The following is a 12,941-nucleotide window of genomic DNA, read 5'->3' on the forward strand; positions in this document are numbered from 1 at the left end:
CGTCGGAGACAAAGAAGTGTTAGAGAGGCATAAGAGAAAGTCTCTAGAATAAGACATAATAATATTTACAAGTTAAAGAAAAAGATGTAGAAAGATATAGAAAAAATATAGTCATAGTAAAAAAGAAGAGAACTCACTTGTTCAGAAGCAAAAAACAAGAATCCACCCAAATTACAAAACCACCGAGAAAACGTGCCGCCATCACGCTAAACGTAAACCAAACACAATAAATAAATATTCAAATAAATAAATATTCAAATAAATAAATATTCAAATAAATAAATATTTAATATGTTCGGAGTGGTGGTAGCGATAAGTGTTGATGGTATTCATGAGAGGAGGTTGAAGAAAACTTTAAACAACTGAGAGTACGAATAAAAACGACCGACCGAATTAAAATGTTCAATACAAATAAAAAAACTTGCACATACAGAAACGTATGTGTATGTGTGTGGGTGTATGTACACATATATATAAATTATATATATATATATATAATGTATAAAAGATGACGGACCTTCTTGAAGACGAGGGCCGAGGGGTTGTCCTCATCTTTCTGTCCAATTACGTCGACAGAGTTGTGTTCGTTGTGCTGGGGTCTGCGGACGCCACCACCACTGCAGTTCGTCGACTTTTTGTTGTATATGTGAGACATTCTCCCAGTCAAGTGCATAGATTCGACAAAAAAACTGAACGCTGCTGCTGAACTGCTTCTTAATAACTAGATACAAAAATGCAACATTGCTGCTATTTCGTCTGAAACATCGGATAAAATAATTTAAAGTTTCTCGCTTTACCGTTAACAGAATGTTGAATACTTGCACGATTATTTTGTGATTTATTTAAAATTCAAACTACAACACTGGCCTGGGTTGATTGAATAAATGCAGCACCACATACCAGTGGCACGCAGCACAACTTCAATTATGAATTAGAAACAGAGCAGAACTGCATAGAGGACATCACAGTTTGATGCATCGGCATGCAAATGAAACCCACTCCAACAACATCAACTTTCTTTCTGCTCGTCTCATCCTTGTCATCATCTTCATCACCATCCTCTTTGTTACCCCACTCATCTCCCTCCTCCTCCATCTGCTGGCATCTCAATAGGACGCTCATGCAAGTATAAGATGTATTGCTCACATTATAACCTATACACTAACATAAATACAACTGTATGTATGTACATGAATGCATGCATGCATATATATATATATATATATATATATATATATATATATATAACTTCTATTTTGTTGTTTTCAATTTATTTTAATAATGTCTCATTCATTTGTTACCGTCTTAAATAAACAATTTTAATTTAGGGCACGAACAAGAGAAACATAAAAAAACATAACGAATACTAGGTGGAAGGTCTTCCTTCAAATAGCGTAACTTTCAAGTATTTGTAATAGGGTATTCAATATTTATTTTAACGAATAATATAGAAATGACGTGGGCTATCAACATCTAATTAACATAATAAATGTCATCTTCTTGGGCAACACGCTGTTTTGAAACTAAAATATATATGAATGCTTATAAAATATCTTTCTGAAAACATCGGATAAGCTGGTTAAAATATTAGAAAAACTTTACGGCGATTTGAAGATGGCAGAAAAGAGCTGGCGGAGAACTTGAAGGTTAGATCGTGGCTGGAGTTGAAAGATTACAGGTTGATCCATTATCATCCCTCTTCTTACAACATTATTGGAAAGAACAATAGAAGCCGGAAATGGAATTGCGTTAGAATGAAAATTATTAAAGTCTTTGGTTCGCAGTTGATAATATTAACCCAATAGTGCAGATGGTTTAAGGAAGATGAGTGAGATAACACAAGATGGCGGGAAAGATTATGGATTGCATAGCTACAAAAACAAGTGACAGTTTTAGAAATGTAACAAATAATCAAGATAATCCATATTAATTGAAACTAATTTATATAGCGCAATTCGACCATTCCACTGTTATAACAATATAAAAAAAAAACATATATAGGAATCTAATAAAAATTTGAGTTCTTTAGACAAGTTTGCCGAAAGCCCATATTACAGGCTAATTCAATTTGTATTAATGAGGAAGAGAAACTGGAAAAGAAATGGATGAACTACATCATCATGGGTCTAGCCAATGTAACCTCAATGAGCTGCTTCAACATCTCCGTCCAAAGAGGTTTTTTTTGAAGTTTGTCTCACTCAATCTATTTTTTGCAACTTATTGAGAGAAGTGTTAAAAATTTTAGCTGGCAGTTCTCGGTGTTTCAAAAAAAAATTAGCAGTACATTTGCATTAAATATTAAAAAGGTCATTTTTCTATATTTGTGTAATATAGAAAAATGTTATAAAGTAAGTAAATGAAAAACGTAACATTACCACAGGTTTAAGTTGTCTAAATTTGTGTAGAATTATAAAGCATTTCAATGAATTTGTCTTGTTTATTTTGAAAAGAAAATTATGTGACCCACCAGCTGACATCGTTACTCACTTGTTTGAAATTCAACATTTCTGTAGCAAAGACCATACACGTAAACATCACCCGCCTAACATTCACGTAAATATATTAGCGCAAGCAAGGTGTGTGACAATTTGGTAATTTCGGACAAGCAGCGGTTGGACCAGGTCAACTAACTAGCCAAAGATGGTAATACAAAAAAACTAAAAATGTTTCCACAAAATTAATAAGGATTAAATTTTTTCATCATAGCGTACACATAATCACGCACGCGAAAACTGTACAACGTGCACATTTACGATCATGGCCGGAGCAATCAATAAACAAATAAGACGAATTTCAAAGAGCCAGGATTTAGTCCGGATATAACCTGTCTCGTATTAATAATTTTACTTTAAATGATATGAAAAAATGATTTCTTAGATGCTCTTTTCCTGATCATTCAATTTAGAAGTTTGTGAACCAACATAAAAATTATATGCTCGCGAAAACTTGATTGACTTTGCCAGAATATGTAAAAGATTTAAAAAGTACAAAGAAACATTTAATTACAATTTTTAAATATGAGACAACAACCGCAACAAGGATTATAGGGAATATATTAAAAAAGCCGTTATTTTTAAATAAACTTCAGCCTAAGAATATATAAATTCAACCAGTTTTGTTGGAAGAAATTTTAAATATTAGTGAGTTTATTGGGCGGGAAAATTGGATTGATGAAAGGCAATTAATGAAGGTGTCGTCAATGCCATCCACCAGCCTCTCCTCTTAATAGGTATTTATGTCTCGTACGTAATGGCGCCTTAAAATTCATGCTAATGTATGTATTGTTTGTATTAAAGTGTTTAGCAAACAAACCCTTAGTCTGAATCACTACGGTTCTCTGTGCTATGTTAACAAAAAGAAACTACTTCAAAGTTGAGGTAAGAATAGTTGCCAGAAATTGTTTTTGTAATGTAACTTCACTGCTCTCTCGGTATAAATTATGTTGAAAAATATTACCAAGTATAAGCCGCTAAGACCAATGAAAACACACTACAGCTGAGCAGGGAAATCATACCCTGCATACAATCATACATGCTTACAATAAAACCCTGTATATAATCATTCATTCACACACTGAGCCATGCGTTCAATCATCCACGCACGTATTCATCAACGCATACAACCATCCATGCACATTGCACATATGCATACAACCATCCATGCACATGCATACAACCATCCATGCACATGCATACAACCATCCATGCGCAGTGCATACAACCATCCATGCACATTGCACATATGCATACAACCATCCATGCACATGCATACAACCATCCATGCGCAGTGCATACAACCATCCATGCACATGCATACAACCATCCATGCGCAGTGCATACAACCATCCATGCACATGCATACAACCATCCATGCACAAGCATACAACCATCCATGCACAGTGCATACAACCATCCATGCACATGCATACAACCATCCATGCACAAGCATACAACCATCCATGCACAGTGCATACAACCATCCATGCGCAGTGCATACCCTGCACTCAATCGTTCCATGAATACGATCATACCATGTATACGGATTAGAAACGAATTTATAAATTTAACGCTAGTCGACCGCCGCTTCTTCAGTTCAATAATCAACCTCCCTGTAACTACTCAAAAAACTCAGTTCGAAATTTGTCGCCAGTTTACTCAAGCCGTCTCTTACAGATTATCACCAAAGCGCAATGTTCACTGACGAATACGTTTCTAATCAGTGTCAGCCAAAATCTTTCCCCTTTCTTCAGTCATTGAAATTATCTCTCACCACTTGCAAATAACCAAAATCTTCATCCCAACAACCACGCACGCAAATGCAAATAGCGCCGTGCCACGTTGTCTAGGTCGCCGTGCAAACAGCACCGACGCTGTTGTAGGTACCACATAAGATGCCATCCTGCCTAAATATAAATTCACTTTGCCGATACTTTATTAAGTTAGTTAATAAAGTATCGGCAAAGATATTAAGTTTCTGACTCCGAAATTTGCCGCCCCAAGCTGCCTCTGTTTTATCCTGGAGTAAATGCATGCGTACCAAACAAACAAGACTCCCTACACAACATGTAAGGACCGCCCTAGCATTGCAACGTCATTGCATGAAACTCAGTTAATAATTTAATATGGTGGAATGCGAAACGCGATACTTTGAAATTATTCTGCGCAAGTTTTTTGCTCGTTGTTCGTTTGTTACAAGTTTTGAATAAATGTAAGGGAACATTAATAACATTTATTTCTATAATGAAAAACAGTTGAATGTTATCTTTAGTCAGATATTTAAGTAACAAATTTAAAACCTATTTTAGTAGAAAATTAGTTTTTATCTAATTTCAAAAGTGAAATGAAATGAGTTAAAATTTCTGGTTTAAGATCAACAAGCTGCTCAGGTTGTCAAAATGTTGGACTCTTTCATAAAACATTGTTATATATAAAAAAAATTTTTAATGATAATATCAGCGAATGTAATAATATGAATAACTTCAAATAATTTATTAGTCTTAACGTTCATTAGTTCAACAAGTTAAAAAATATAATTGGTTCATCATGAAAATTGTGTTAAACTTAAAAAAAAGCTGTAAAACGCAACAATTTGTTAAATTTTTAAAAATATTCACGAATGAAGGTAACCGAGAAAATTAAATAAAAGGAAAAAAAATGATCAAATGATGAAGTGTATGTGAAGCAGAGGCTACAACTAATGTGAAAACAACCAGTTAGGAAAACAACGCTAGTTTCTTCTGTTAATTTGATGCATGCGTGCATCCAGCCAGCCAGCCAAACATCCATCCGACCGTTCATCATCTCATTTCTACGGGGTTTCTTCCTCCACCAACATCCTCAACCAGAACTCCATCATTTTCCATTATAATCACTTTCTACTGTTATCCATATAGAAGATAGATCTTCTGTGATAACATCGAAATAAGTAACATTACTATTGGCAGGATCCAAAAAGATATCATCACCACTACTGTCATAAACATAGGATCATTGTAACATTTATAAGAGGATAAAACTTCGTAACAGACGAAAGTCTGTTAATTAATTAATTAATCAATCAATTAATTAATTATAATTAACTTTAATTAACTTAAATTAATTATAATTAACTTTAATTAACTCAAATCAAATCAAATCTGAATAAACGCAGATTTGATTTGATTTGAATTAATTAATATTAATCAAGTATCGTGCATCGTGCAACGTAAAATTTATCAAGTGTCTCATTTTAACTAAAAAATAGTAAATTTCATTTCGATAACAATCCTGTATTTGATCCAGTGTGTTCACCAACATTAAACATACGGTTTATGTTGGTGAACACACTCCATGCTCAATATGGATCATTATACTATTGTCATCATTAAAAATTCATTAACATCACATTCTAATGAATGTTCAATGGTGAAACAACTACCAAACAAGTCATACGAATCCTGACCAATAAGAAAACAGTTTGTCAACAAATTGTAAAACTACTTACAATTCCTACTAAAAAGACTTAAGATGGATTAGGAATAAAACTATTTGATACTACAGACAGTGTATGATACTACATGAGACTGTATGATACTGCATGATAGTGTATGATACACATGATGTTGTATGATACTGCATGATAGTGTATGATACACATGATGTTGTATGATACTGCACGATGTTGTATGATACTACATGATAGTGTATAATACTACATGATAGTGTATGATACTACATGATAGTGTATGATACTACATGGTAGTGTTTGAAACTGCATGATAGTGTATTATACACAAGATGTTGTATGGTGTTACATGACACTGATACTGTATAATACTAAATGACACTACACGATACATGATACTACGTAATACCATCATGATACTATAAAGATACAAGATTTATATGTCTGTGTTTTTGTCAGCTATATTTTAATAGGACTATCATGTGAATAAGTAACAAACGGTTAAGTAAAACAATTAAACAGTTAAGACATTTGGAGAATAATTTGTTTGGCGTTGTTGATGTGCAAAAGAAATCTGTGATGTTTAATGTGAACTGTGTTTAATTTCAAAAATTATTTTTACAACAAAAATACATAAAAAATTGTATTTTAATATTTCAAAGCTCATTGACGTTTAAAATGTTAACAAATCATATAAGCATACAAACGACAAATCATATTTTAAAACAAGTCAATATTACTAACGCCATGCATGCATACACGCATAAATACACACATACAAACAAATAAACAAACATTCATTCAAACATACAATCATCCAAACATACATACAAACAAACATACAAACAAACAAACATACATCCAAACATACATACACCCATCAACATCATGAATTGAAGCACTTGAGATAAACGTCTAATGTTATATTAATTAACCTCTGTTAACTTGTGTCGATATAATTAACTTTTAATATTATTTCATAATAATAATTACAATTATTATTAGTAGTAGCATTTGTTGATGTTATATTAACTGAAACATGATAAAAAAAATGGGAGAAATACGAATCTACAGTTGTTAGAAACGTAGGAAAGTAATTAATTAATTAATTTATTTATTTATAGATAATTGAGAAAAATGCATTGAAAACCAAACAAAACGAAAGTCCCAAAAGGATAGATTCCAATTACATCAAGGAGTTGCGAATGAATGGAGATGAATGAATAAATATTTGTACAATCGTTCATCCCATTGCAATGGATGGAGTCACGAGAACACTACTACATTGATTGGCACGTTGTATGTCGCTCCTCTTCAACCAGTTCTCTGGGTGGGTCGTACCTTCGTTGTCAATATTTACATCGTTATGGTCATTAATACAACTTTTTTCATTAATTTGATTTTTTTAATAAAGTTTTCAAGCACACCATCTCGCTGCTATCCTGTAAGACAAATATTTCCGGTCAAGTCGGAGATCCGCTCTGGCTGAATAAATTCGTGCTGATACTTGAAAACTTACAACAGCAATCACGTTTTTCAAGTCATATAATTACGGCACAGCCCCCACTACAATGGTACAAGTAATTTTTGGCCAGAGTCTGGACCAGAGTGTACCGGTCTAACACTCAGAGCGGATTTCCGATTTTTCCAATATTTTCAAACTGCGTACAAGTTAAGCTCTGATCAAACCTGTTTTCAACATTTTAAGTCTGTCAATCGATTTTTTTTCACTTAATATAATAACCATCGTTAATTATTGGAATAGGTTCATTTAGAAAAACATACAATCCTTCTATCTTCAACAATTCCTCACCCTCTTAACATTCATCTTCTTATTATCCAGCACTCAAACGACTACTTTTTAGAGCCATAATGATTTACCTAATCAACTTTTATAACTTTGAACAGTTTGAAAAGAGAATACCTCGAGCTTGTCGTTATTTTTATTGCTAGACCTTCCTTTTGTAAAGGCTAAAACATACAATTTGGATCAAAATGCAAAAATTATTTTAAAGAATACACTTGATCGTTTCACTTAAAATATTCTAATTACACTCGAAGAGCGGGTAATGTTTTACATGCACCTGCTTTCTACATTGATTCCTAGATGCAGATGGATACGACAAATAAGAAGAGAGGAGAAGAATGAGAACCTTGCATTCACGTCCTGGTCACTTGCCTGCCTTCGTTCTTCATGATGGTGGTGATGAACTCGATGAGGGTCTGCGCAGGGTTCTGCCTGGCATCAAGTTCTGCGAACATGTGGCAGACGTTATCCGTTCCACCAACTGATTTCTTCGCTACAAATCCAAATACTCTGGTGAATGATTTTTGTGCAGCGTTAGTTTCAAACAGTTACTAAAAATGAAGTAAAAACTAATAAAGCACAAGTGAGCACCAGGTCCCTCTGAATTGCAATGAACATAACGAATGTAACAAATAAAACGAGACAGCCCATTCAACAGATGATAATGCAACAGAAAAAATAACGGCCACATTTATACAAGAATTATAAAAATTGAAACAAATTTTAAAATAGTAAAAATTAGGAATTAGTCACAAATGTAACAAAATGCAAAATAGCATGAGACCTTCCACATGCCCTGGCCTGACCATCATAATCTGCGACTTTCCATCTGAAATAAGGTTAATATCTCTTTGTTAGTCAGTTTAAATTGATAGTCATTACATGATTGACACAGTTATATACGCATTACGTTACATCACATTATTCGCTCACTTAAATCTTTCTGAAAATTGCATAATCAGTAAGAGTCAACATGGTTTTTGGAAGCGAAAGTCGTGCTTTACTACAAAAAATTTTGAGGGTTGGGAACTTGGAAATTTTTACCCAGAGTCAGAGACGGAGTTTGAATAATTTTTATCCAACTCTGACACAGTGGTTTTTACAATTTAAATATACAAAGGAAAAGACATCAAAAAGTAGCGATCAATTATTAAGTTTCAAAACAAAGGTTGAACGAGCTTCTGGGAAGTCGGAGTCGAATTTTTTTTTCAAAAAGTCAGAGTCAGACAAATTTTAAATCAACTCCGATTCTTCGATTCATCTCTGCCACCATCATTTAATATAATACATTTTGAAACTGAGCCATTTAGAAAAAAAATCTAACTTGTCTTCCTGATTGTCTAATCCCAAGTAAGTTATGCTGTTCAGTGGGTAAGAGTATCGAAAGAACTTTCTGGATATAAAAAATATTTATGAATAAAATATTAAAATAAATTGAAATGCTGAATAAAATTCCCTTGAACTAAACGAAACAATGGCATTACAAATATTATAAAACATAAATTAATATTATCATTATTAAATTAACAAAAGTTAGTAAAAACTAAATTAAAAAAATAAGAAAGAGGTAATTCTTTAGAATTCATGTAACCTGCGCTCGTTATCAGTAACGGTGATGCCTTGTGACGAAGCGGCTATGTTCACAAGAATTGTCTTTGGAAGGGCTGACCCCTTAGCAAAAATGACATCAAGTGCTTTCTGCAAGGCATCTGGTCCCGTCAAGCTCTCCATATCCAAACTATCGATGTACAGCACATTGCAATCTGTTTGTAACATCAACAAAAATGCTGTTGGACTTTTAAAAAAAGAACCTTTCGAAACATTTTAACGATTGATACGATACTGCTGCATGAATTATGTAGAGTAAGAGAGCAAACCAGCTTTTGACGATGAGGAGAATGCTGATGACGACCCAACAACTGCCGTCGACTGATCTTCAAAAACGTCTGCATTGAAATCAAATTCACTCATCAATTATCAATAATTCGTTAACAATCAGTTTAATAGCAGTTACTCATTCATTACCATCGCTACTAATATTTGGTTTCCAAATTCATCCCAACTCATCTCCAGTCATAATCTTCGTGAATGTGATCGTCAATCATTTATTATAAGTATAGCGCACACACAATCATCGACTATTTACTGCTGAAATTATTTCATCATCTTCATCATCATCTTTATCACATCCCGATTAGTCACATGATTAATTGGCTTATCGCCACATGACATAACATGTCTGAACGCAGCTAATAGGAGCATTCAACATTTTGGGATCAAATAACATCTAGTGGACGTCATTCGGCAAACGGCGAAGTGGTAGAGACGTGAGTGAATGAACACGAGGTGGACTTATGATAATAAATTTGATGAAAGAATATAATGATTGTAAACTTGAGAGAAAAATATGATGTGATGGAATAGTGACATGTCTAACAAAAACATGAAGAAAACAAATCTAAATGAAAATAACAAACATATTAAAATGAAATAACAAACAAAATGAAAAAATTGAATTACACTAGGCAAGCACACACGCAAGCACACAAACGCACACATCTAACGTACCATCGATATTTGGTAGAACCAACTGACAAGGCAGCGAGAGTGGGGTGATTGTGTGCTGGTAGACGAAAGCAGATAAGCTGGCTGATGGTGGAATAATTCATTCATCAATAAGTAATATGCTTTCAACGTTATCACATGCAAAATAAACATTAATAAATACATCATGGATATTTATCTGAATATTTATATAAGAAATGGATGAAAATGAAATAAAAGTAGCAACCGAAGACGGGTTCAACTGGAGAGCCCTTCAACTGAACTCCTTTTGCAGTTGGTTCGATTATGAAATGTCGAACAAGTTCTAACTGAGGATCTCCTGAATAATGCACATATGAGGAACCATTCCCATATGAGGGACCATTCCCATATGAGGGACCATTCACACATGAGGAATCATTCACACATGAGGAATCATTCACATAAATCATTCACATATGAGGAGTTAATGCAAGATGACAAATACAATCATAATAAACAATTCATACGAATATATCTGCAGACAATATCGGCTCCGGCATAACGAAAAAAACAGTTTACACAACACAGAGTGAACGACACATTGGATTGCATTACATAACAAGTCTTAAAAACATCTACACAGAATTACAAATCAATCGAACTAAAATAATTCGTTAGATGCGAACAAAGCATAACATTAAACAGTTCAAAAAGCTAGGGACTACACAAGACGAGTGCTCATGAAGCTCTCTCTTCCATTTCACTCATTCAACTCCCATACCCACTTCACTTATTCGTTTATTCATTCATTCATTCATTCATTCATTCATTCATTCATTCATCCATCCATTCATTCATTTATTCATTCATTCATTCATTCATTCATTCAATAAAATCATTCATTCACTAACACACACACGCACAATACCAACGGTATCTCAAAGGCTTACCAGTGGTCAGCGGTACATTATCTGGCACCTGAGACACCTTCAACGTCAGCCCGTAAGCTCCAGGGTAGGTTGCACTGTTGCGAATAACAAAAGAACCAGCTGGCTTGTCTTTCAAATATTGGATGGCTGGAAAGTATCGTGCGATGATGAAAGAAATTAATAACATTTGCATAACAGATTTTTTAATGTAACCTAAAAGGTAACGTGTGTGATGGACTTGATGATCGTAAAAACATTCAGCAGATAACATGTAGAATTGCTTAGCAATGAGACAAACCAAATGATGGAGTTAAATGTGCAGTTCGACAATTAAATGTGCTGGATCATCTAATTAACTCTTGGCTATCAGGTCTGTTATCTTATCTAGCAGCTTGCATAAATAAAATAGGGATAGGCTAATTCGTAACGAAAGGCAAGCATCTAATCTAAGCAGACAACATCATCACACTAAATAAGTATATTTCCAGGTGTAATTCCTATCAGCAGATGTACAAAACGAGACAAGTTTAGACCGACCACTCATTCATTAATTAATTTATGTTATTATTCTCACCACATACACGCATAGTGACAGAATGAAATATTTCAGCTACTAAAATATGGAAGATTTTTCTATGAGAAAAAAAGTAACCATCATCTCTGGTGAAGTTTTGTCTGTGCCAATATTTTGATGTGTCCTTCACGAATTTGGTTGACGTACTCACGAATTCATAATCGGCACCTGCTCCTGCTGCTGATGTTGTTTTTGTTTCAAATGTTGTTGGTTGCTATTTATTGAGGTTGGTCAAAATGTTTGATGTGCTGTTGATGTCGTTCAGTTATTGTTCAACGTTTTGTTGAGCGTGTGTTACAGAAAGCGTCGCTGGTTTTTAATATTTATATATTTTTTCTTTAATTAAACCAACATTATTATCCTCTCAAAATTTGAACGATTATGATCAAACGGACGTTTGCTAGAATATGGAATGGAGCGGTTCTATCGTTCAAAAGAAAGAGCAAACAAACAAATGAAGAGTGGAATAAATGAAAAAAGTGTGAAATAACCTGCAGCCGAAGAGAAACTTCCTGCTCTCGACCTGTTCACTATCGTGCCGCCCTCATTCAGAACAGCACCCGACGCTTGGCTTTGAAATCGACGCACGTTGCTGCTCGTAGCTGATTGGCTGCCAGTCATGAAGGTTGCGTTACCTGAATTCAAGGCGATCACTTCACCATCAACTTCATCTCGTGACCGATGCTGTACGACTGGTTGTTGTTGTTGAACATATTGCTGTTTTATAGATTGTTGCTGAACAAATCCTTGTGGCTGTTGTTGCTGGAGCATGCTGTGCTGCATCAGTTGTTGCTGTCGCTGTTGTTCTTGCACAGTAGCTTGTCTCTGAAGATGGATTGAAGGCACAGCAGCATTGTTGTTGATGGGAGCCGTGATAGTTCCGTCCTGATGCTGAACGAGGACTGGTATGGATCTGCTCTCTGCACTCGAGCTCATCGTGCGATGCATCGTTTGGTTCTGGTTCAAATGTTGCACACTCCCGCCGATCCGTGGTGGCTGCTGACGTTGAATTGTGCTGCCAGCCGATGCCGGAGCCTATTAAGAATTACATTTCCTATTAAGAATTTAATTCAAAATTTACCAACAATAAAACTACAAGAAAGCACGACAAACAAACAAACATTGGCGGAGGGGTTGTGAGTGGTGCTCCAGGTCTGGGTCT

At 34.6% G+C, this 12,941-nt stretch overlaps 1 protein-coding gene across 1 annotated transcript; it reads right to left on the bottom strand.

The window, feature by feature from the left end:
- Positions 1-6,782: 6,782 nt before the first annotated feature.
- On the bottom strand, positions 6,783-11,392 carry HELRODRAFT_105290 (hypothetical protein; the record flags this gene model as incomplete). The annotated part of the gene is made up of 8 exons (XM_009010824.1): positions 6,783-7,284; positions 8,097-8,260; positions 8,535-8,579; positions 9,075-9,143; positions 9,342-9,561; positions 10,298-10,399; positions 10,542-10,619; positions 11,209-11,392. The coding sequence occupies 7 exons, from the start codon at positions 11,390-11,392 to the stop codon at positions 8,104-8,106; spliced, it is 855 nt and encodes a 284-aa protein (XP_009009072.1). The 3' UTR covers positions 6,783-7,284; positions 8,097-8,103.
- Positions 11,393-12,941: the final 1,549 nt, after the last annotated feature.

This window comes from Helobdella robusta, assembly GCF_000326865.2.
Source record: "Helobdella robusta unplaced genomic scaffold HELROscaffold_1, whole genome shotgun sequence".
In the NCBI taxonomy this organism is placed as follows: domain Eukaryota; kingdom Metazoa; phylum Annelida; class Clitellata; order Rhynchobdellida; family Glossiphoniidae; genus Helobdella; species Helobdella robusta.